This window comes from Macaca thibetana, chromosome 6 (genome assembly GCF_024542745.1).
Source record: "Macaca thibetana thibetana isolate TM-01 chromosome 6, ASM2454274v1, whole genome shotgun sequence".
Taxonomy (NCBI): domain Eukaryota; kingdom Metazoa; phylum Chordata; class Mammalia; order Primates; family Cercopithecidae; genus Macaca; species Macaca thibetana.
In genome coordinates this window covers 165,640,890-165,667,227 of record NC_065583.1, presented here as the reverse complement: position 1 = coordinate 165,667,227, position 26,338 = coordinate 165,640,890, and the positions used below count along the sequence as shown (strand labels likewise).

Genomic DNA, 26,338 nt, shown 5'->3' with positions numbered 1-26,338 from the left:
AAAACTGGAAGAAGACAGTTTTTCAAAAGATTAGCAGGCAATTTTTATTTATGGTGGGTTTCACAGAATCAAATCAGTGGTTCTCAACCTCAGCTATACTTCAGCATCCCTCAGGGAGCCTCAAAACAAGTACTCATATCTAGGCGGCTCTGGGTCAGGCTCAGGTGATTCCAGTGTGCATCCAACTTTAAGAATGGTGGTCTTTAAAAAGGACTTTTTGTCTGCTTCAGTTTGCATAGTAAAAATAAAGCATGTAGTTCTGTTTTTATAAGTTTGTGGTAGTGGTGTGTTCAAGTTAGGGAAGAACAGTGAGGGTAAGTAGGTCTCAGTTATAAAAGATGCTCTGGTATAGGTTATAATGGCAAACTGATTTAAATTACTTAGGAAATCTATGTATGACAATAAAAAATTTGGTTTATAAAACCACAATATTATGACTGCGACCTATTATGCATTCCAACATAACTTAATAAGACTCTGCTAGATGACAGAACAGATCCGTTCTGGGGGTTATAGTAGCAAAGAAGGAAGACGCTGTCTGTGTTCCCACAGAGCTCATATTCTAGCAGAACAGTAACTCTGCAACGAGTATCTTCATCACAACATTAACACAATGCTAGGCATAGTGGGGCTTTCAAAAGAAGCACAAAAAGTAAAAGTAAAAATCGAGAAAGGTATTGTTCTTATTCCTAAAGAGTGACCAGGTTAGATGAGAAGATGACTCTACTCACGTGAGTCACCGTGAACTTACATGAGTGTTGTACACAGCATTCCTTAAATCCCTTAAGTGCCAAACTTGGGGGGTATACAGATTAACACAAAAAAGTGTAAATAGGGCAAAAATAAATAAATCCAGACTACTCACAGAAGCTTGTAAAAAGGGTAGGGCCTGAATTTGTCTTGGAAGATGGGTTAGGAGTAGATAGGAAAGGAGGTGAAAGAGCCATCAGGGTGGGGAAATGGCTGCCGTGAGCCATCTAAGTGAGTTAGAATGAAAATGTTATCAGTAGGGACAGAGGAGAGAGTGTCCAATTGGAAAGGAGGCTGTGAACTCAGAAATGGTGCATATTGAGGATAGATAGAGACAGTGGATGTAAAATTATACAAAGCCTGAAAAATATAGGTAGTGCAATGATCCAAAAAGCTGGCAGCTGAGCTTCACAGCAGAGAGGGAAAAAAAGGAGAGAGAGAGAGAGAAACAGAGAGAGAGAGAGAGAGAGAGAGAGAGACAGAGAAAGAGATCTTATATGGCTCAGAAAACTGAAAACTGGGCAATAGTATACAGAGTATAGAGAAATCTTTGGAATCTATAGGTGCTCACCTTCTGAGCCTAATTGCAAATTAAATACTGATCATGCTCTTGAAACATTTGAACTCAGTGGTAAACTGAATTTAACTGAAGCTATAACTGGGCTGAGTTTAATTAAAGCCCAGACATAGTTAAAGCATGCATTAGATTGACTCAGCCCTCTACCTTAGCAAACCCATGGATGAAATGAGGTGCTTTTTAGGAGGAAGGAATTACCGACTTCAGTCTATTCAAATCTTTCAACATAAAACATCTGGCATACAATAACAAATCACAAGACTTGCAAAGAAGTAAGACAATATGACCAAAAATTAAGAGAAACTAAATTTATCATAGGCAAATCTGCAATAATATAGATGTTAGAATATGTAGATAAGGACTTTATCTGTGATATATTTGTTAAATTATCTAGTGAGATAATGGACAACATGCATGAAAAAAATTAGTTAAATTCAGCAGAGAAATGGAAACTATAAGAAATAACCAAATCGAAATTCTAGAATTGGAAAATACAGTATCAGACAGGAAGGATTTATATAATGGCCATTATAAAGGATTGAAAATAGCACATGGAAGGACCAGTGAGTTTAAAGATAGATTACTACAAATTATCAAAACTAAAGCACAAAGTGAAAAAGAAGAATAAAAAATCTTAAGCTGAGGCTATAAGACCTAGCTGCAGGATAGTATCATGTAGTGTAATATACATGTAATTGAATTCCCAGAAAGACAGGGAAGTGAGATAGGGGTAGAGGAAATATGAGAATCAATAATGACCAAGTATCTTAAAAGCAGGTAGTATAAAAACACATACTCAGGAAACAACAGTAACAACTGACTTCTCATCAAAAGCAATGGAAACCGTAAGACAATAGAATAATATCTTTGAAGTGCTGAAAAAAAAATATTCTCAGAATTCTACTAAGCAGAGATATCCTTTGTGGATGGAGGCAACTAAAGACATTTTCAAAATGACACAAAGCTGAGAGAATTTATCTTCAGCAGACCTGCACTATAAAAAGTGCTGAACGGGTTTCTTCAGGCAGAAGGGAAATTATATCAGATTTATACAAGTTTATCCTGGATTGCAGGAAGAAATGAAGAGGACCTGAAATAAAATGGAGGAGAGGTCTTAGATATAGTGTGTGAATGGAGAGGGAAAAGGAGGAGTGCGCAGGGGAGGGGAAGGAGGAGGAAGGGAAGGGAGGGGAGAGGGGAAGGGGAGAGGACAAAATGACACAGGACACAGCAGGACACAGCAGTGACATAAAGTGGAGAAGACACAGGCAAAGAGGGGAGAAAAATGGAGAAGGAAAAGAGTAGGACGAACACTAGGAAAGTTTTATCCTAGGAACCAAAATACGTGAATATGCCAAATGCTGCTGGAAGGTTCCAGCAAGTTTGGAAGAGAGACATACCTAATGCACTAAGAAGCACAAAGGCTCTTGGGGGCCCCAATAAAAATTTTTATTAAGAAAAAAATCTGGGCTGGGCACAGTGGCTCACACCTGTAATCCCAGCACTTTGGGAGGTTGAGGCAGGCAGATGGCTTAAGGTTGGGAGTTCAAGACCAGTCTGGCCAGCATGGCAACACCTTGTCTCTACTATGAATATGAAAATTAGCCAGGCATGGTGGCCCAGATACCCAAGTGGCTGAGGTATGAGAATCGTTTGAATCCCGGAGGCTGACGTTACAGTGAGCTGAGATTGCATTACTGTACTCCTGACTGACAGAGCTTAAGTGACAGAGTGAGACCCTGTCTCAAAAAATTTTTTCTAAAAAAAGAAAAAAAATGGAGGCAGCAGAGTTCATTTTGTGTCATTCACATCAGGAAACACTGACTAGTCTGTAATTGGAGTACCTTGCAAAGATAAGTGTGGCAGCAGTGATGTGGGAGGGGGGAGTGCAGACTGGGTAAGAAGGGATGGAGGGCAGGAACCCCCATAGGGTGCTATGCGTGTGTCCTAGGCTTGCCATGCTATGGGCTGAAACTGAAAAGTAAAATACAGTGGGGCAGTAAAGAGAACTCAAGAAACTCCTTGGCAAAGTATCAATAAGAGACAATACTTGGTTTACTCACTTGGGATAAAGAAAAGGAAGAAAAGAAGACAATAAAAGTTTCTGTTCATTTCTATCACTGGGACAAGAAGGCGAAGTACAAAGTGGGGTTTGTGTTCGGATCTGAGGAAGAAAGGAGATGGTGACTTGAAAATTAAACTTGCTGAGTTTCTGACATTTGAAGAGGAATAAGGTCACTCACATAGACACTGGGGGTATTAGTCTGTGGAGTTAATAGTCAATTAAAATGTAATACCACCAGCTTCTATTCCATCACTATAACTTTCCTTTCTGACCAATAAATTAGACCAATAAATTGAGACTGTTCAAGTCTCAAGGTGAGGACCACAGGGATTTGTATCTTTTGATCTGTCTTGAGCTTTGAATAACCTCTAATGTTAATGTTGCAATATTAGTGAGTTTTAATTAAAAGTAACACATTGCACATTAACACATACATGCATCAGCCCAGGCTATACTGCCTCCAGTTCAGTTGCCTCTATCAAATGAAAAGAAAGATACACTTTGGAAGTGAAGGCTATTATATGCTTAGGAAATAAACCACCTATGCTTCAAATCCATTCATTTTACCTGACATTGCTTAAATACATTACAATACAAGAAATTGAATAGGAAAATTTTGTTTTAAGTTAAAAAAACCAAGTTTCCCAAATGGACACTACATTGTTATGAACTTTCTGGTTATGAGAGAAACAATGTCTGAATTTCAGCTAATTTTCTTGAATGAACTTTCAGGACATTTTCATGAGGAGCTGTTGGGAATTGCTTGATTCTCTCACTCAATGTCCCTTTGACTGGAGTCTGGCAGGATGAACAACATGAGCTTTTTTCTTCTTCAGGCAATCGGTTTGGGAGCAGAATCTGTGCCTACTGCTTGTGCCAGGTCACAGACCAGCATCCCTCATCCGGCCTCAGGCTGCCCAGACATTGGCGGGGCTGCATCTCCAGGCTTCTGTCTCCTTCCTGGTTCCCTGGTGTATGCCCGGGGGGCTTGCGGTGCCCTTCCTGCTAGACTGGTGTCCCCTCCCTGCTGTCTGCCTCCTTCTCTTCTGCCTTATGTGCCCCCCAGGGCAGCACCACTGGCCCATCTGATTGATGGCACCAGCCTGGAGCCTTCCTTTTAGCTGAAACCCAATTACAGCCATCCTTGTCTGCTCCGTAATTTTTTGAGATCCAGTATAATAAATATAATCAAACATCAGCCAGGATGGGTTAAAGAGGATTCATCTTTAAACTTTTAAACTCTTTTCTAATCCATTACTTTTTAGTATTCAAGAGTAAAAATAATAATTTCTTTCCACCTGATTGAGACTTTGTTTTCAACAAGGAGAGAAGATAGCAGTCCACACATAGAAGGGAATTCAATGTAAAAACATTATCCTGTGAAAGTCTCTTTTCTATTTTTATATTCTCAAGATTTGGTTGTGGTATTTGAGGAGAGCCATTTCATTTCTCATGCATCCTGTTCTCTAAAGCTTTTCTTCGGAAACTGTTTGGCCAGGCATAACATGAATACCTAAACAGTCCAGATAAAGTTCGGTCAGCTCTCCCCCTCTTGCTCTCTTTCTTTGAGATCTCTAAGCCTTTGGGCAGAAGTCCTGAATTTGAATAAACTGGAAATGTTTCAATTTTGCCTTTTTTTCCCACATGGAGTATATCCAAGGGACAACATTAATTCTTATTTAATAAAATAATTATTGGCTCTTCAATTTATTTACAAGTTCTCTTTTAAGGAATTCTTATCTTCCAGACCCAGCTGCCAAAATTCCCCAACAGGTGTCCCAAGTTAATTAACAAAGAACCCATGGCTTCACCGAAAAGGGAGGCAGCCTTCATGAAATTAGGTTCTGGGGTTTAGGAGATGGGAGCTGCAACAGGCACCCAATCTGAAGATACAACGTTCGAGCCAAGGTACAGAGCTTGCCTTCTGCCTAAAATGTGGCTTGTGAAATCAAGTTATTAAAACAGTCCAGCAGAGAGAGCTCCAACAAATCACCTTGCCTAAGAAATCAGGTGTCTTTTTAAAATACTAATTGAAATTGCAAGTGTTCTAATTAAAACGGCATCTGTCTGGGTCTGAAGAAACATGTTTCAAAAAGCAGAGAAGATGTGTCTCTAAAATTTCCTCATATCTACTTAATAAAGTGAACTTACATATTTCCAATACTAAAAACAGCATGTTGCCTTCCTGGGTTGCACTGGCGTTTCCACAGCCTTGTATCTTTCCCTGGATGGAGGTGGGATTCATCCAGGCTCAAGAACGCAAGTAAAGAAGGTGCCTATGATGATCAGTGACCCTCAAGAGTCTGTTCCCCTGAATGGAGCGCCCATATCCCAGAGCATTTTGTCACGTGCCAGCCATTAGCATGAGATGCAAAATAATAAAACACACGGGTAACTATTTTAAGTGATAGGAGTCTAAATGTTTCTTAGAGCTCTCTGTTTTTCAGTTTTGCCAGCAGACAATGGGGGTGCAATGCGATACTCTGAGCACGGAGAGAATACTGACTCGGATGCATTTTAATCCTAGATTGCGGAATTTAGACCGACTTTGAGGAATGATGTCCTGAGTATCATTTGTAAGCATTTGTCATGGAAGTGGAGACATGGCTGTCGGGATCTGTTCATTCCCCAGCTCATGCTCTGGTCATCGAGGGTTTGGTTAACAAGGTATCTCAAAGCTTCGATGAAGAGCAGTGTTTCCAAGTTTAGAATTCCCAGGTTCCGTTGCGAGATGAGTAAATAAAAGAAAATCTTTATAAAGCTTTATATGTAACATTCAGGACAGTATTGATATAAGGAAGATTTTCCCTGTTCTCCCCACCCCTCACTCCAGTTCTCCAAAGGAAAAAACATTTCTCACTAAGTGAAGACCTGGCATGGAGGAAGGAGTATTGTAATTCTATGGGTATCACCATTTTCTTTATTCTATCTTTATTTTTACTCAAAGACAGACCATTTTTATATTGTCCTTTAAATATCACCAGGAATCTTTGTCCGGAAACAGTCTTTACAATGTGCAGATCAAATCTTTTATTTAAATATTTAAAACATTTTGGCAAGTAAAGGAAGCTTGAAAGGATGGCCCTAATTCCCCCTGCCTACTCCTGACCTCCTTAACCCCCAGAATGAACGAAAAGGATGAGCTAAAGACCTATGTGGGGAAAGGAATAGCAATGATTTTTACTACTTAAAAAATAATAAATTCCCAGGCAAGAAACTACCCTTATTTTGTTCCTCATTTCATTCCCGTGGGAAATCATGAGTTGTGTACTGCTCGCTACACAGGGGGGCGCTGTGTAGCTCCCTTCCTTTCCATCTCGCCTGTGTTTGGGAAGCAGCAGATTCCCCCTAGGAAATGGTCCTATCCTGACTCCAGAGAAAGTCAGATCCTGTCTTGTGCTCCTTTTGAGGTTGGAATGGGGAGAGAGGGCATTGCCTGGACAGAAGCTCAGCTAGTTGGTAAAGTGAAAAGAAAGCCCAATGTGAAAAGTGGATTACAGAATAGGAACATATGGGGGCGTGAGTCAAAGGAAGATTCTTACACATCCTCCCCAATGTGGTGAAGCAGCCATCCCAATGGGAGCAGAATGTAGGGAAACAGTCCTGCAAAGCACAGAAGGATGAGGCCAAAGGATGATGGCAAACTGGGAAAGGGCCAGGCTCACGACACAGAGGATAGGCCCTTCTCTTCAGCCTCAGGAGGGTGCTGGGAGGATGCTCGCAGCATCCCAGCCCTGGCTCGCCTGCTGGAAACTGTGGCAAGCCGCCACCACCAGGGCAGCCAGGGGAAGGGCTGTGCGAGCTCTGCCAGTACCCGCAGGGATGCAGTGGCCCCGCCAACACAAAGCTTTGGCAGTGATTGAATCGCACACAGAAAGCATTACTATTTCCTTCCCAATCTCAAGCCTCTTCCACAGTGGCAGCAGAATGAGTTTGATTAGAGTCTGGATTTGAGAGAGCATCTAAGCTGTATTTCTTTCCTCTGTTCCCTGGACACTGTAGAAAGAGACAGACACAGACATCCCCCTACCCCTTCCTCTATTTGGATTCCCCAGACCTCCTCCAGATCTGCTCTTTGAATAAATACACTGTGTTATTTATCCACCAGTTAATTCATTCATCAACTACATACTGAGCGCTTGTTATGAGCATAGCAAAGTGCTAGACACTCTCAGACATAAAATAAATACATCACCTGATGCCTGCTTATTGTTTCCTTTGGGGAAGACATGCATACACAAAAAAACATAAGACACAATGTGAGGATAAATTTCACACAATGGAAATCCAAAATAAGCGAGAAGGTTTCTTATCAAATAGTTGCTGCCTGCTTCATCTCTGGGTGCAGGGAGCAGCCTTTATCAGGAAAGGCCACTGCAAGGTGGGCTTTGAATGGTGACGGCAGGTAGTAAATGCAGGCTCATGTATGCTTTAAGTGTTTGGTTTCTTTGAGTTTGTTTGTTGGCAGAGAGGATGGGATTTGCCTAAAATAAATGTCTGCCATCTACATCAGGAACTGTCCACGTGCTGAAATGGGTGGCATTTTGCTAAACTTTTTGTTGAAGCAATACAATATTGTTTGCTCTTTTCACTGAAGCTAATTATTACCATTCCTTTTTTAAACCTTCCATACTCAGAAGGATAATTAACATTTTTTGAAGGTTGCAAAGAAATGTATGGATGTGCATTAACCTCGGCTACTATTCCATGCCAGTAGGAAGAACACAAAGATCTATCTATAGCATACTTATCGCTGGTTCCCAGAGACAGACACGTAACTGTGGAAATAGCCCAAATAGAAAGCCAAGGGAGAGGAAAAGCGTGTTACATTCTGCTAGTGCTACTGTATGATTCTCATTAGACCTCATGGGATAGCGTGATTATTTTTCAATAGCCTATTTAGAGTTTCCCTGATAATGAAGTCTAAGAAAGATGAACAATTCCTTAGTTGCGACTGTGGTAGCCTGTCTCCCCCAACCTCTAACTAAAAGAATGATCTAAGAAGAATTCTATTTTAAACTGAAAATCCAGAACCAATGATGGAAAAAAACTGGATTCTTTCTGAAATCCTGAATGTCTGCATGCATCTAGTAAATTTATGGAGAAAACAAACTGCCTGTTTAATTCTTGGCTTTTTAAATAGAAAACCCCTTTTTTTAAAGTTAATGTTTTATTTAATTTCCTTAATGTTTTGCTGACTTGGAGGTCATTTTAAGATGATGACCAGGCAGGAAATATTTGCTTCAGTCATTTTTTTTCCAGCAAATATTTATTAAGTCCCTACTATGGATTGGACATTGTTCTAGGCACATGAGATATGCCAGCAAAGAAATAAGAGAACTCTCTGCTCTTAACAGGCTTACCTTGCAGTGGGGAAAGATGGAAAAAAAAAAAAAACAAGATGGAAAAAAAAAAAACATTAGATATTAGAAGGTAATTGGGGCTGTGGAGAAAATTAAGCAGGGAAAGGAGCTGAGGGTAAGATTTTAAATATGGTGGCCAGAAAAGCTTCTCTGGGAAAGACATGAGTGAAGTGAGGACTGAGCTGCATGAACGCCAAGAGAAAGAAAGAGACTCCAGGAAAAGGAAGCAGCAAGTTTAAATTCCCTGAGGCAGGATCTCAGAGCATGTAATACAGGAATCACAGTCAACCAGTGACCGCAGAAAATTTACTGATTTTAAGAGGACTAGGTGGGGTTGGAGAGGTCATAGGGAGCTTCCACACCTGCCCTGCAAAGACTTGATTTTACAATGAGATGAGGAGGGTTTGGTGTGGAGGAGTAACATGCTCTGACTAAGGTTTCAACAGGATGACTCTGGTTGCCACTGCAATAGGAGACCATCTAAGGTGAAGGAAGCATAGGGAGACTAGGTAAGGGGGGGCACAGGAATAAGCCACGTGAGAGATGATGGGAGTTTTGGACCAGAGAGAAAGCAATGAAGATGAAGAGAAGTGTCGGAGTCTGGAAAAACTCAGAAGGACAACCAGATTTGTTGACAGATTAGGTATGAGGTGGATTGCATGAGTCAAAGAGGGTGTCAAGGTGTCTGTCCTGGGCCCCTGCAAGAATAACTGGTCATTTTCTGGGGGAAGACTGTGGAAGGGTCAGGTCTGGGAGAGACCTTGGTTGTGGACATGCTATATTTAAGACACTCATAAGACATCCAGTGGAGAGGATGAGCAGACAGACATTGGACACAGGATCTGAGATTCATGCTGGAGATACCTGTTTGGAGTAACCAGAATACAGATGATCTTCAATGTCATGAAACCATATGATGTCACCCTAGCCTTCTGTGAGAGGTGACAGACAGGAGAGGAGAGGAGGTCCAAGATTAACCTTTCATTGTTCTTCATTCAAAGTCACTGCAGCTTTCTTCTGTGTATGAAGTTCTGTATACCATCTTCCTACAAAAACCACTTGGGTACAGTATTTAAGGTAAAATAGTCAGCAAAAGTCACATTTCCTCTGTCTTAAATACAATTCAATGTTGTTCTTGTTAAATTCTGCTCTTCTCAGTGAGGAAAAAAAGTATTGATTTCATAAACCTGTGACTTAGATATTTTCCCTTCTACTTTTAAATGACTGGCTTCATTTCCTGTCTGGTGACATTTGATAGTAAAGGTTTAGTTGAACACAGGCAGTATAGTGGTCTAAATGCTCCTGTCTCTGAGAGAAGACTAGATAACTGGCGTTTGAGAAAGAAGAGATGCCTAGGAGCTGGCAAACCAATCAACAGTTCACTATTTTGTTATATTGTAATCCACCAAAAGAAGAAAACACACACAAACACACAATACCTAGTAGTTAGTATCCAGGCAGTAGACTGATTAGCTATTGATTTTTTTCTCCATTTTTTTGAGAAGGGATAGGATTTTATTGGGAATCCCAGCGCTGTCCTGTCTGAAACAACTGTGCAATGAAAAAAAAAAAAAAAAAAAAAGTATATGGGAAGAGTACCTTGACCTTTGGAGCTAACGACCTACTTTAGATATACCAAATCTACAAAATTCACAGATAACACTTACATTCAACGCAAACTAAGTGTAAATAGCAAGTTGCAAGCTTATTTCCTGCTGTATAATGTATTACAAGTATGGTGAATCTCTTAGACACCGATTTGCAGTCTGGCCTTGCAGTGAATAAATAAATGGCTGAAGACCTGCAAATACTATGGTTTTTCTTGGAGGATATGATGGCTATTGTGAAATGGCAGGAGAAAAAGTGGCTGCTTCCCAGGTCATAAAAGGCTTAATATACCACTCTCTGTAATTTGCATAGGGGAAAAACAACTGTGTAACTATAGAAACACTTTGTCTGCAACATGGAGCCACACTTGGTCTTCCAGTTGTTCCAGGAACAGAATCTTGAGCTCTCTGTCCATTGTCACCTAATTTCTCCCAGTTCCCAAGATCACCTGCACCCTTGCCAAGGGGGTTGGTGCAGCTCTCTTCTGCTGAGCCTCTGGATGCTGCCTACTGACACCTGTTCCCTGTATTCAGGCTGCCAGATTTCATGCTGTCATTGGACTAGTGACCCTACATAAATCATATCCTTAATACCAGATGCCTACCAGCCAGAACAACGGCCTGCGGGGACTGTGTCATCCTCTGAGAGGTTTCAGTAGATTCATCTTTCTCCAGAAGATCAATCAGCCTTGGCCTTAGCACCTTCCCACCTACAGAGGAAGGCATCAGAAGGCCTCTCTGACCTTGGTTCCTACCACTCACCCTGCCAGGTACACAAGGCCTCTTGAAGGCCTGGAGCCCACTAGCCTGCTCCCAGTTCCCTCTCTAGGGGCTGTGTGCAAAGACTGCCCCTTTAACTTGGACTCTTTTCCCCCCAAATACCTGCATGGCTTCCTGTCTCACCTCCTTTGAGTCTCTAGTGTTACTTTCCCAACCACCCCTATCTTCACCTCCCATTGAAAATCACAACCCTAAACTGGATATCCACATATGGAAGAATGAAACTAGACTTTTACATACAAAAATCAACTAAAAATGGATTCAAGACTTAAACTATAAAAATTCTAGGAGAAAACATAGGGGAAAACTATATGACACTGGTCTGGGCAATAATGTTTTTGGATTTGACTCCAAAAGCTCATGCAACAAAATAAAAGATAGACGAATGGGATTACATCAAACTAAAAAGCTTCTGCACAGAAAAAAAAAATGGAATGAAGAGACAACCTACAGATGGGGAGAAAATATTATTAGTAACCAAAAATATAATTATGGGTTGATATCGAACATATATAAAGAATTCAAAAAATTTAACAGCAAGAAACACAAATAACCTGATTAAAACATGGGCAAAGGATATGAATAGACATTACTCAAAAGAAGAAATACAAATGGCTAGCAGATATATGAAGAAAGGTTCAATATCACTAAGCAATGCAAATTCAAACCACAATAAGCGATCACCTCACACCTATCAGAATGGTTATTATAAAAAAGATAAAAGATAGCGAGTGTTGGTGAGGATGAAGAGAAAGAGAAATCCTTGTACGTTATTAGTGGGAATGTAAATTAGTATAGCCATTACTGCACTGATTAGGAAAACTGTATATAGGTTCTACAAAAAGCTAAATATAGAATTACCGTGTGATCCAGTAATCCCACTTCTGGGTATATATCCAGAGGATCTGGTATCAGTATGTCACAGAACCATTTATAGCTCTCATGTTCTTTGCAGTATTATTCACAATAGTTTATGTATAGAAGCAACCTAAGTGTCCATCAATGGATAAATGAATAAACAAAATATCGTATATACACAAGGGAATACTACTCAGCCATAGAAAGGAAGGGAATCCTGTCCCTTACAACAACATGGATGAACCTGGAGGACATTATGCTAAGTGAAATGAGCCACTTACATATGTACACATACCACATGATCTCACTTAAATGTAGAATCTAAAACAAAGGAATTAATAGAAGCACAGGCTGGGTGCCGATGGCTCATGCCTGTAATTCTAGCACTTTGGGAGGCCGAGGTGGGTGGATTACCTGAGGTCAGGAGTTCGAGACCATCCTGGCCAACATGGTGAGACCCTGCCTCTACCAAAAAATAGACAAATTAGTTGGGCATGGTGGCACGTGCCTATAATCCCAGCTACTCAAAGAGGCTGAGGCAGGAGAATTGTTTGAACTTGGGAGGTGGAGGTTACAGTAAGTCAAGATTATGCCACTGCACTCCAGCCTGGGCAACACAGTGAGACCCCGTCACACACACACACACACGCACACACATACACACACACACACACACACACAAAAATGCTTTGTAGAAGCAGAGGGTAGAATGGTGGTTTTGAGAGACTGAAGGTAAGAGGAATGGGGAGATGTTGGTGGAAGGGTACAAAGTTTCACTTAAGAAGAATATGTTTAAATACGAGACTTATTATGCAACGAGGTGACTAGAGTTAATGTATTTTATATTTCAAAATTGTTAAGAGTAAATTTTCAAATGTTCTCACCAAAGAAAAGATAATTATTTCAGGAGATGAATATGTTAACCAGCTTGATTTAATTAGTTCGTATTGTATGCATTCAGGTTGAGGATCCCTTATCCAAAATGCTTAGAACCAGAAGTGTTTTCGGATTTCTGATGTTTTCGGATTTGGGAAAATTTGCAGAATACACACCAGTTAAGAATACTGGTTGAACATCCCTGATCTAAAAATTCAAAATTGGAAATGCTCATTCGAGCAAATCGTTGGCACTCAAAAAAATTATGGGTTCTGCAACATTTCAGATTTTAGACTTCTGGATTAGGGACCCTCAGCCAGTATATCATAGTATCACTTTGTGGCCCATGAATGTCTATGATTATAACTTAACTAGTTTACCATTAAAGAAACACAATCCTTATGCTAAGTGAATAAAGTCAGACACAAAGGTCATATGTTCTATGATTCCATTTATACCAAATACCCAGAATAGGAAAATCCATAGACAGAGAGAAGACTGATGGTTGCCAGGGGCTAGAGAAGGGGGATGGAGAGTGATTGCTAATGGGTAAAGGGTTTGCCTTTGGGGTGATGAAAATGTTTTGAAACTTGATATAGGTGGTGATTGTACAACATTACGAATATACTAAATGCCACTAAAATGGTAGACTTTAAAGTGGTCAATATGTTATGTGAATATCACATCAATTAAAAATAAATTTGCAATCTCACTCATTACCCTTTACTCAGCTCCATTGTGTGATTCATTTGTTTAGTTTGCTTCTTGAACATCTCCTTCTCTTGAATGTAAACTCCACAAGGGCAGGCAGGGCTTCCTGTCTGTTTTGCTTATTGATTTAATGTCTGGGCCTAGAATAGGCCTGGAACAAAGCAGGCCATGAGTTTCGTTGAATAGACAGGTGAATGTATTACCTCTTTTGTGCCTTGTTACTAAAAGATCCTCTGTATTTCTTGAATACCAAATTAAAGAGAGATTAATTTCTTAAACGAATAGGATTAAAGGGCTAGTATGGTCTCATCCAAAATAAATTTAAAATAGAGAGGGGAAGAAAAGTAATCCTATCAGAATTCCTCGGTTCGCTGCATGGGAAACAAACAAACAGCCTGGTAGAGGTTCAGAGGATTGAGAAAACGGTATCAAGGGCTGAGCACTGAGGTCCTTTTTAATTTGCAAGGATTAGAAATGTCAACAAGCATCGTATTTTCCTCTAAATTCTAGAAGATGAATCAGTGCAGCGGATTTAAACTAGAAGGACAGCAGAAAAAATGAGGCTGCTAATAAATGCACGGCTTCTGTATAAGCATAGGCTGTGCATATGGGTTCAACCACACCTACCCCGAGAGAAAATATTTTCACTTAACACCTGCGATACTGTGAATCAGGGAGAACATACCGATGAGCTCCTTATTTCTGACGTCCAAGGCCATGTTTCGCAGCGCCGTGGCCACCGCGCACACCACGCGGTCATTGTCTATTCGGAGCAGCTCCACGAGGATGGGCAGGCCTTTCTCTTTTCGGACAGCGGCTCGGATATATACTGACCACTGCAAAAACAGGGAAGGCGAAGGGCGTTAGAGACAGGGAGAAAACCCTACAGGCAAATAGTACATTTGCGTTTTCAGACGGATGCTTACAGGAGCCAAAAAGGTTGAATTACCAAGACCTATTGTAGAATGGGTTGAATCTGTTAGACATGCATTTAAACTTTTTAACTGTATTTTTTGCCTTCAACTTGGGGACAAAGATTTCAGGGTTAGTCAGTGAACCACACTAGGTTTCTTTTGTGACACTGTTTTCAGTACTTGAAGTTGAAAGCCATTTGCGTGATGTGTATACTTGATGCTTCAAGATACAGAGGTTTGGGACAAGCGGATGTGGCCAGTGACATTCAGAGAAATAAAACAAGAACCCTGAAAAAGTAGAAAATGAGAATGGGTTGTGTGGGAGTGATTTCTAAAGACAGCTTTGAATTTGGAGATGGAGCACACAGGTGAGTTGCTGAACGTGCTGTCAATAAGTCGTTTGCTGAACAATAAAGAGCCCACTAGTCAGAAACAGGCCGGGCTGGATAAATGCAAGTTTGACATTGAAAAGCAAGAGTGCACATGGTAAAATGTTTTTTAAAAAACATTAAGGTCAAACTGTATAATGTTAAGGGCCATAATTCAATGTCTTCTTTATAAAGTAGGACATGAAATTTGTTTTGGGTTGGTGGTCGTCAGCCTTAATGGAACACAGGTAATGCTTCATATTAAAATGTCCTTGCAATATCTAGATGATAAAGCATTCCAATTCACTTAACAGAATGCAGGCCCAGATTTTCAGACATTTGTGTGAATGATGTATACTCTTCTACAGTGTCCTGGAGAAGACAGTACAATATAAAAATTGACAAATGTAAGGGTTTTACCTGTTGCAATTTCATTTTGATTTGAGAAAATTACATTCACGCAATGAGGTTGTGGATTCTGTGGTAGGGTCCTCCTGGGGACCAGTCCTTTCCCACCCAGTCCCCCCACCAGGCCCCCTCCGCCCCCCTTCCCCCATGGGGGCAGGCACCCCAGAGCTGGCTCTCACCTGTGGCAGGCAGGGAGCCCCCTCTGGCAGTGAACGTAGGGCATATGCCATGCCTGCCACATCCTCAGCCCAGCCCTGCATGAAATATGAGATCAAAAAAACAACTTCATCCTGTCCTACATTAGAAGTCACATTCACATAGTTTCTTATCACCATCAACTCACACTGTATGCTTTTCTCGCACCCCTACTTTGTGCCTCAAGCTCTAGGAAGCCTTGAGAGGTTAGGGGAGCAGGTAAAACTCACTAAAGCATCTCTTGGCTGTGGTGATCTATTTGACAGCTCCACTCTTAGAGAGCAAAGAAGTGGACGGTCAGGAAGTGTCAGACATGACAAAACATTGAGGTTTGCAAACTGCTTCTTGGGATGTGGGAATCTGGAACTGACATCCCTTCCCAGGGAGGAAGCCCTTTCTCCTGGTACAATGCCAATTTCCATCGATGCATTCAACCAGCATGCTGAAACACGACTTCCTCTGGACACATCTGCCTCCCCCTGAAATGAGCCAAGAATACGTGGACTTCTTGTGCCCTGCTGAGTCTCCAGTCCCCCAGCTTGGAAAAGCCTGGAAATCTGAGTTTATGCAGCCCACTTAATCCTGGGATCTTCCCTAAAACTAAGGAGAGAAGCTAGAAAAAGGAAGAGAATGCAAATCAGGGTGTGGGGTCAACATTGACATATTGCAAAAGGAACATCAACGACAACATTGGGGAGATATTCTGGACCTTCTGGGAGATGGCAACGGTATTCCTGGCAACTTAGGCAGGCTGATGCATGTGCCCTCAGCCTGGTAGGGAAGAGATGAACTGAGGAAGGTGAGTTCATCTCTTCCCCAGCACCACTTCTTTGCAGGCCCCATGCAACTGGCTTGTATATTTGAGATCTCTTCTAATTCTTGAAACTCCAGGGAGGTCAGCATTTTTATTTTATACACGGGGAAATTTAGGCACAAAGATATTCAATAACCTGCAGAGTCACCTGCACTCGACTCTGGGTCCTGTTACTCCATATCTGTCTTTTTTTATGCTGCTGACATTATACCCCCTCTACCATTATCTCATCCCCTCTCCTGTAATCCTTCATGCTTAGTCTACCAGACACGACCTAGCCTTTCCCTCCATCCTTCCAGACACAGACAGAGGAGAACCTGGCCATATCTGAAATGAGCCAAGAATACATGGACATAACTTTGTCTTTCTTAGAAGCCCAGCTACTAGCCATACCCCCCAGTGTTGGATGAAAAGGTGATTTGGTATTTGGAGAACAATGGGAATCCTTCAGCTTTGCTGGGAATTGATTTGAGAGCAATAACAACAAAAAGAGGCTACTTAGGACCAAAAATGTGTATGAGATATAGAAACACATTTTTGATACTAGAAATTGGTGAACAGTGGTGTGTTTTCCCTAAGAGAGAAAGGATAACCAGACAATAGATTTGATATTTTTATTATTGAGGCATAGAAAATAGCTTTCATTTTTAAAGGTTAGTTATGTGTACGTTTGTGTGTATACAGATTTCCAATATTGTCACAGCAAATGAGACCAATTTGCCCAGATTTAGTAGGTCCAATAAAAGGAGTCATGTCTAATTGGAATTTCTCGCTTGCGTCAGGAAAGGATCCCTTCTCCTTGCAGGTGATGGGACAAAGCTTTTGCACTCCTCTTCCTGGGGAGAGGCTCAGGCCACTATTTGACCCAAAGAAGTGTTGTCAGCATGGGACAGAGAAGCAGCAGCAAGCATGTATTGTCTAAGGCTAGAGGGCACAGATCCAGGTAAAAGATGGAATATATTTGAAAGAGAATTAGAACAGGGAGAAAATAATTTGCCCTCTCCCTAGTCAATACAGAGCCTCCATGCTGGGGAAATAAAGGATGCAGTTTGGAGAGGAAGCAAGAGATGTGGCAACACTGTGGGGGCTGCAACCTGATTCCTGGAGTCCTCCTGGACAAGCCCCCTCCATGGATAAGGGAACTGAGTATGACATCCCCCTTAAGATGGGAGAATGGAAAGTCCACAGCTCAGCTGCCCTTCTTGGAGGACAGCAGTGGCTGAGCAAGACTCAGCGAAGTGTCCTGTACCGTCCCAGGATGGGGGCCACAGGGTAGGAACAGTGACATGGCTTGCTGGGCTGGGAAGGGCTGGGAGGATTCTTGTAGCCCCAGGGTAGCAAGGGGTAGCTGCTGAGGGTGGTCTTGAATGGGTGGGGTGTGTAGGTTAGCTGAGGAGAAGAAATGAAGAACTCAGGGCTGCAGAGGGGTTACTTGGCCAGGAGGGAGGAGACACATCAGTGGAGCACATGGTGGGAGCAGACAGTGCCTCTCTGGATTAAGGAGAGGAGGTGGTTGCATCTCAGTGGAGCTCAAAACGGATGGAGGCAGGTGTGGGCCAAGAGAGGACCCTGGATCAGAGATGGTCCAATCACCAATCACCACATCCTGGAGAAGAGGCCGCATAGAACAGAGTCGATTCCACACTGAGAAAATGGACACCGCACCCTCATCCTCTGTGTAGGACTATACTGGTAAGACCCCCAAGTTTAGCATCAACTGCAGGGGCAGGAGAGGATGAAGGTGAGGAACATAAATGTGGCCACGCTTGAAGCCTGACAGGACTGGGAAACAGCTGAATTTGACTGGGTTTGCCTAGAAATGTTGAGATTCACATTTCTTTCCTTTCTATTTTTTGGCATCAGGCAAATGAGGGCTCAGAGATGAACCTGAAGTGAATTAACAAAGATACTTGCACACAAGTTTGTGTCCCATGAAATTCCTAGTTGTATGTATTGAGAATTTGGTAACAAAGAGAAGTCAATAACTTTTAACCCTTTAAGGCCAGGCTGCCTCATTCTAATGTGGATTTCCAGGGACTTGACTTTTACAAATCCCAGCCCAGCTATAAATACAACTGATGGCCACAATTTTTCCAAAGAGTTCCTCCTTGCTGAAACTGAGGTGATTCTGTGAAGGCTGATTTGTTCCTGAAGGGAGATTAATACTATAATTTAACTTTTCCTCATTGAAATCCTAATAATTTGCTAAATTACAATGACAGTGTTTTCCTTTAAGTACTAAATATTCTCTTCTGAGGCTGACCCCATTATAGTGCTAAAATTCTGAATTTGTTGATTAATTCTCTATATTCTAAAAGTACTCTTGTGTTAGAAGTATAGTCTGCAATTAAATGACTGTCAGTTACATGATCATTTGTCCATTAACTTTATCAAATTAGCCATTTCCTCACTTTTTCTTTTAACAAGGTAAAGTCAAATTTTAAAACCAAACTCTTCCAATGAAAAATACAGACAATGAATTTGGTACAAATGGCATGTAATTCCTAAATTTGTTTCTGAATTTATTTATGATACCAGGGTGTCTCATTCCCATGACAAGAGGGTAGGAAACACCTCCTGCACTGAAAAGCTTATTTAATTAGTCTTATTTTTACCAGTAGTTTACTATAAAAACAATGTACAACATATTAGGAAATGACATGGCTTTTGCTGTATGCCCCAGATTATTCTCTCTAGAATGGATTATTATTTGAATTATCAGATTCTCCCAGCTGGAAAAGAACTGTGCTTGGTTCCTGCTCTAGGATTCATGAAATAATGGGGTGGTATTAGCACAAGGTCCTTCGAACGATGGGGTTACTCTGCAATGGACACAGAAGTCAGGTGTTGGCTCTTCACATCCAGAGTTACATTACAGATTTACATATCTTTGTTTTCAAAATTCCAAAATCTATTTTGAAAACTGGTATCTCTAGTCAAGATGACTAGTGAAGAATTCCAATCTGTTAGTAAAGAAATAAATCAATTTAATAAATACAAATTTTGGTTAAGGCAATGGCAACTATTGCATGTTTACTATTTTTTGCTGTTGTTTCTTTGTCTGAATTTTAAAAATGTAAGTCAAGTTAGGGCAAAGACTGAATTTTAGCCCATGTGTTAATGCAATGCTCAAAATATTAATGTACAGGCAAGATAATTTTCTGGGGGGGGGGAGGAAGCATTTAGATGTGCTTTTGTAGTAAGAACAAACAAAGAAGGTCAAGCTCAAATAAAAGTGACCCAGAGGAAGCATTCACTGAAGAGACTGGAAGAAGCACACTCATTCCCCAACTCTCAAGCTATCTCAAGGACCAGTAATTTTCAATTAAAAAATTTATTTTAAAAAGGCAACTTTCTGAACATGAAAAGGTTTTTTTGTTTGTTTGCACTGTGAATGTAATCAAACATTAGAGATGTCATCCTTGTGTGCAACTGGCATCTAGAAATGCCTTCTGGGGAACTAAACACAACCCTGTTAAATGATAGACAGTGCATGGTATGAGACTCAGGCTGCCTCAGATCTTATTCAGAGGCCCCTGTGTGTTCCTTAGTAACAGTGATGCATGAATACACCATTGAGAAGGGGGAACTGACCACAGTGGAGGTCCAAAATGAAACTGCTCACACTGCTACCCTCTAAACAAGAGTGGTGGTTGAGAGGTACAGGCTCTGAGCCACTGCATTCACAGACATGGAAGATTTGGTGATTGTTTATCCAATTTAGGAAAATAAAATTAATTCAGTTGTTTCTTGTTCTAAGTCAATAGGCACTAAGACAGAAAGCTTTTCCTCTACATAGCTTTTTTTTTTTTTCCTCTTTAAACATAATGTCTCACGGGTGAAGTGATCTGGACTTCATGTTTTTCTTTTGGAACCAGAAAACATGCCATTTTTGGAATATTAAGCAATTTCTTTCTTTTGGTTATGAGGAGGGAGAAATCTGAAATTTATCTTTAGGGCACAGTTTGGAGGAGCCCTGTTGATAAGCCCTTTCAGTCTTGCAACTACAAGGCAAAGTTTTTGCTGAAGTCTTAGGTAGTAAGTTAACTACAGTGCAATTATTTTTTTTACTAAGACAGTGTGTTTTGTTTTCTAATAGTATAGTATAAATCAAATATATTAGCAAATTATTTAGGAGACAGAATTTTATTTTTCTTGGATCTGGATTTAGATGACCTTACTGCAAATTATTATTGATTGTTGGTAGGGGATGAGTTTATGAAGACATTTGTGTACTAGAGGCTAGGAGCTGAGCCCAGCCTATGAGAAGGGACATAGAGCTGCGATCTTGACTTTCATAAGAGAACATATGTTGTTATGAACTTGTGTTTTTGCTGCTTTTTTTTTTTTTTTGCTTCCTGCTGGTGGATAGTGATGACAACAGCAGTCTTCTAAGTCACAAATTGAAGATGGCAGAACAGCTATCAGCATGGGTGAATTAATTCGTGGAGGGGAACGTCTGCCTTAACCTGCTCTTAACTGTGACATCAGGAGAAAAGAACTTACCTTGCTTGGGCATTTGCATATTTGGGGGTCTCTTTGTTACTGCAGTTAGCGCTCTCCTAAATAATACTATGCTAGTGTACTAAAATAAACTCTCAATCATGGAATCCCAGCCCTAAGGCTTTAACAAGCAATGCTGGAAGCGTGCTTCCTCACCTCCGCCACGTCGTTGAAAAAATAACCTCATGGATGGCCCTGTGCTAGCATGTACTCCTATAGCTGCATCTGTAATGGATTTTGTAGATGCTTTGTTTACATGTTTATCATATTGTAAGGGAAGAGACCAAGTCATCTTCATCCATTTATCTCAATTGTCTTGTCTTTTTTGGTCCACAGTTGGAGATTTTAAAATGTTTAACTGATGAAAAAAAATGTCAGGTTGATTTACAGCATCAAGTCTGATGATTTCACAACAGCATTCTGCATGGAGGGGAACTATGCAAAAAGGATCAGAGCCACTGAAATTACTAAGGAGGCCAAAAAATTTGAACCACTTCCACAAAACTACTGCTAGGGTTTAAAATGGTCACACAGCTGGGCACAGTGGCTCACGCCTGTAATCCTAGCACTTTTGGAGGCCAAGGTGGGTGGATCACTTGAGGCCAGGAGTTGGAGACCAGCCTGGCCAATATGGTAAAACCCCATCTTTACTAAAAATACAAAAATCAGCTGGGCGTGGTTGCAGGCTCCTGTAATACCAGCTCCTTGGGAGGCTGAGGCAGGAGAATCCCTTGAACGAGGGAAGCGGAGGTTGCAGTGAGCCAAGATCCCACCACTGCACACAAGCCTGGATGACAGAACAAACCTCTGTCTCTAAATAAATAAATAAATAAATAAATACATAAAATGGTTATATGCCCCTTTGGGAGTGTGTTCTAAAGTCAGAAAAATCCCTTCATTCTGGGGCCCCTGGTGTGGTGCTAGAACCTGTGACGCAGGGCTTATGAATACTTGTTTGTCTCCAGGACTGAAGAACAGAATATCGAGGTGGCATGTCTTGAGCCACCACGGCGCTGATCATGCTATGTCAATTCATCTAAGTTTTTATGTTAGAATTCCTCTGTGAAGTGACTGCTCAGGTGACAGGTTAGCCCATGTCTTCAACGGGGCTGAAAAAGGGTTTCATGTACAGGTAGTTTTACAAGTGCTCTCAGTGCAATTGGTGGACTAGGACTTCCCATTAGGGCAGGAGTCCCCAACCCCTGGAGTTCCTAACTCCTGTGAGGAACTGGGCCGCACAGTAGGAGGTGAGTGGTGGGTGAGCGAGCATTACTGCCTGAGCTCCGCCTCCTGTCAGATCTGCAGCAGCATTCGATTCTCATAGGAGCACAAACCCTATTGTGAACTGTGTATATGAAAGATCTAGGTTGCATGCTCCTTATGAGACTCTAATGACTGACGATCTGAGGTGGAACAGTTTCATTCCAAAACTATTCCTCACCCCATCAGACCCATGGAAAAGTTGTCTTCCATGAAACTGGTTACCGATGCCAAAATGTTAGGGACCACTGCTGTAGGGATAGTCTGTGTCTGCTAGACACCAAACTAATAATCAGCTTAATATAATTTAAGATATGATTGAGCCCAATAGGTTCAGCTGTTTTTTTTTTTTTTTTTTAATAGATAATGCCTCCCCGTCTTCTCGCTGGCATTGTTGCTGATGAGAAATCTGCCATCTTCCTTATCTTGTATGGAACACTTCTTTTCTTCCTCTGGATGCTTTGAAGATCTTTTTATTGCTGACTTTGAGCAATTTGATTCTGATGCACCTTGGTTTTGTTTCTTCATGTTCCTTGTGCTTGAGGTTAAGCTGCTTTGATCTGTGAATGTATGAGTTTCATTAAATTTGGGAAATTTTCAATCATTATTTTTTCAAAACTTTTTTTCTGTTGTCTTCCTCCTTTCTCTGTCCTCTCATTGGGGTACTCAAACTACATCTATATCAGGCCAGTCGACACCCACAGATGATCTGTATCTTTCTTTTTTCTTTCTGTGTTTCATTCTGGATAGCTTCTATTGTCTTTGTGTTCACTGATCTTTTCTTCTGTAATGTTTAATGTGCTGTTAATCACATCCTATGCATTTTTCCTTTCAGACACTGCATTTCAGACTCCAGAGGGTTTATTTGAGTCTTTTATACATTTTCCATGTGTAACTTTTTAAATGTTTTGAACACATGGAATACAGTTATAATAACTGCCTATTTGATAATTTTAACATCTGTCAGTTCTGAGTTAGTTTTGATTGATTGATTTTTCTCCTTTTTATGGATTGCATTTTCTATTTACTTGCAGGATAGTTTTCAGATGTATGCCAGACATTCTCAATTTTAATTTGTTGGGTGCTGAATATTTTTGTATTCCTACGGATATCTTAAAGCTTTGTCCTAGGATGCAGTTAATTTACTTGGAAACTGTTGATCCTTTTGGGTCTAAGTTAAGATTTGATAGGAAAGACTAGAGCACAGTTAGTCCAGGGCTAATGATTCCTCTGTATTGAGGCAAGATCCTACTGAGTATTCTCCCCAGTAGCTCATGGATTATGAGATTTTCCTCTCTGGCTCTTGGGAACACGCACTATATGCACCCCATGTGAGTGTCCAATTTCATTCTCCCTAACAACTTCAGGTGTTTCTTTCCCAGCCTTGGGTATTTGCCTCACACACATGTGCTGAGAGTTCTCTGTTGATGTTTAAGGGGAGTCCTCTGCACATCTCTAGGGTTCTGTGTGTGAGTCTCTCCTCTTTGATACTTTGTCCTACGAACTCTGATCACTTTGATATCTCCAGATTCCCAGATCCATCTCCCTAACACAGTGAGTCTATCGAGATCCCCCTGGTCCCTCAATCTTCGTGCCATGGCTTGGAAACTCTCTCTCCAGGCGGTGAGCTGAGACAATCAGAGTACTCACCTTCTTTTGTTTCCTGTCTTTCAGAGATCATTGTCCTTTGCTGACTAATGTCTAGTGTCTTACTAAAAAACCTCAATGTTTCACACATGTCTTTCTTTGTTGTTTTTCCTTGAAGAAAGGTAAATTTGAACCTTGTCATTCCATCTTGGCATCTTGGCTGGAAGTAGAAATCCCTCTGGTTTGGCTGTTTCTACAACTTTAAAGTTCTGTAATTTAGAACTTTAGAAATCAGATCATCCAATGATAGTACTAAAATTAATGCAAAACTATTAAAAATGGGTTTTCTCCATTTATCAATTTGGATGCACATGACATTTGCAACGTAGATGTGATCTTTGCTATCAGTACTGCTTCCCGGGTCTCGTAGGGAAGAAATCACTGAGTCCTGTGATTAGGACCAGTGACTTGGTTGTGGCTGTGCTCCTCCCGTCTCCTGCTCCATAGAGTGGGTCTGTCCTCGTCCTGCAACAGACCGGTCATTGCCTGTGTCTGAGTGTTCCGTCTCCAGGACACTGCTGATTGGACAGGGTGCTCTGATCGCCTCTGTGTTTATACTGGCCTAGTTTCTAATTGATTAGGCACGACGCTTTGCATTCCATTTTCATCAGTCTTTCAAAACTCTGTTTCTTTACATTTAAATCTAAAGCTTGGCATCACACCATTAACTAGAACAAAGACAAGTCACTTTGTCTTACACGATAAACCATGATTCTTAACTTGCATTTGATGGACTCCACTAATCTGCCCTGGTTCACTTTTATGTGATACACTACCTACTAAGTTAAATTCAGGGTCTTTCTCAAGGCTGTTATCTCTCTCTCTAAGGACAAGTCTCCAATTTCCCAGTTCTCCTAAATTTTTTATTCATTTGGGCCACATGGCCAGAGATTCTGTTTCCTTCTTCACTAAGTCCATGTTGCTATTACGTTAGCTCATTAAATATTAATAGATTAACATCCAAGTATCTCTTGTTCTGTCTTATTTTTAAAATAAATGGCAAATAACAGATGCTTTGAAAAGAGTCACACTTTAGGAGGAAAACTGAGTGTACAAAGATTTTAAAATGTTTGACTTCATAGCAAGCACAGATATATATTTCTACAGTTCAAATCCTGGGTTTTCATAAAGCTCAAGTCCAATAGAAATAATCCATAAATGGGAGTCAAAAGAACATTCGTTCACATTTTGGAAATCTTCAAAGCACTATATCCAATTGTTTTAATATTCTGCAACAAACAAAATCATTATACTATAAATGAGAAAAAGGTAACTGAAGCCCATGTCGGCAATGAAAAACATGTATCACTTTGCTTCTGCCATAATAACATGATGTTTTTCTGATGCTCATAAACCAAGTAATGAGTGTTTTAAAGTTTAAAAAGTGTTTAGGGCCATTATGAATATCTAGTTTGCTAGTCAATTTGTCACAGAAAAAGAGTGTGCATGATCTTCCTATAAAGAGAAATTATTGTTTTAGATGATGAGGTCTATAAAAAGCCATCTCCGTGCAAAATTAAAGTATTTTACCTCTACATTTCTGTTTTTGTTGGGTCATAAAAAGTTAAGAACACTAAAGAAATACCACTAAATTTTAACAGTTGCTATAAAAATGCATTCTTTGAATTCTAGAGTTCAGACGGTAACACTATATGCTGTTGTGTATCCTAACTCAATCTTTTAATAATTCAAGATTTTTTTCTGAAATCATCTTTTTAAAAGTAAGCATTTATCTGCTTGGTTTCTGGACAAGTCATCCTTTGTCTTCTTGAAATTATAATAATTTATCATTGCTTGGCTTAATGACAATCTTCTCAAATCTTCCTTGAGAATTGTCCACTTGCTTGTCCCATGAAATATGGAAAATTAGTACATTATACAAAAGATGATGATGTGACTGATCCCCATGTGCGTATCTGTATTTTGATATGAAATTTCTTATGCGTGTGTGTGTGTGTGTATATATATATATATATATTTATAACTACTCCCAAATATTCCTTAGCAGCCCCTTGTCATGTCTGAGAACTATCCCATTATCTAGAATTATTAGGGAAGCAGTGCTTCTCATAAGCAAGACTGACATCCTAAGAGGCAAAATTCTACTTTAACCATTGGGATGGAAATCTTTCGCAAATGCTTTCTGTCTTCTGAAATTATTAGTAATAACAGTTTCTTGATGAGAGAGGGCCAACTTTATGACTCTCAGAATAGATGGAACAGCCATGACATTAAATGGTCTCTGACAGTTTTTCTTTCTTGCATTCTTTAACTCAGTTTTTCTAACTCCTCTGTCTTCTCTCTTTGCCACCACAGTATCTACTCTCCCTCCTTATGATGGTCTATGTGTCTGCTTACAAGAGTTCTTCCTTTTTTTTTTTTTTTTGAGATAGAGTCTCACTCTGTCACCAGGCTGGAGTGCAGTGGCGTGATCTCAGCTCACTGCAATCTCCACCTCCCAGGTTCAAGCGATTCTCCTGCCTCAGCCTCCTGAGCGGCTGGGACTACAGGCACGTGCCACCACGCCCAGCTAATTTTTGTGTTTTTAAAAGAGACAGGGCCAGGATGATCTTGATCTCTTGACCTCATGATCCATCCACCTCGGCCTCCCAAACTGCTGGGATTACAGGTGTGAGCCACCG

At 40.6% G+C, this 26,338-nt stretch overlaps 2 protein-coding genes across 7 annotated transcripts in view; both read right to left on the bottom strand.

Annotated features, from left to right (window-relative positions):
* Positions 1 to 26,338, bottom strand: part of CTNND2 (catenin delta 2) — a 935,738-nt gene that overhangs the window by 94,465 nt on the left and 814,935 nt on the right. For 3 of the 4 annotated variants that reach the window (XM_050794059.1, XM_050794060.1, XM_050794062.1), the window contains 2 exons: positions 15,457 to 15,531; positions 14,273 to 14,423 (listed from right to left, as the gene is read on the bottom strand). In XM_050794059.1, the coding sequence (XP_050650016.1) occupies positions 14,273 to 14,423; positions 15,457 to 15,531 (226 nt within the window). The remainder of the gene's footprint in view (positions 1 to 14,272; positions 14,424 to 15,456; positions 15,532 to 26,338) is intronic. The other variant, XM_050794061.1, reaches the window with a different exon arrangement.
* DAP (death associated protein) overlaps positions 1 to 26,338 on the bottom strand; it is an 840,643-nt gene that overhangs the window by 390,701 nt on the left and 423,604 nt on the right. The window contains exon 1 of one of the 3 annotated variants that reach the window (XM_050794088.1): positions 16,680 to 16,683. The exons of the other annotated variants lie outside the window; for them this stretch is intronic. The gene's annotated coding sequence lies outside the window, so the exon portion shown is untranslated. Of the gene's footprint in view, positions 1 to 16,679; positions 16,684 to 26,338 lie in introns of those variants that run through there. 3 annotated transcript variants of the gene reach the window in all.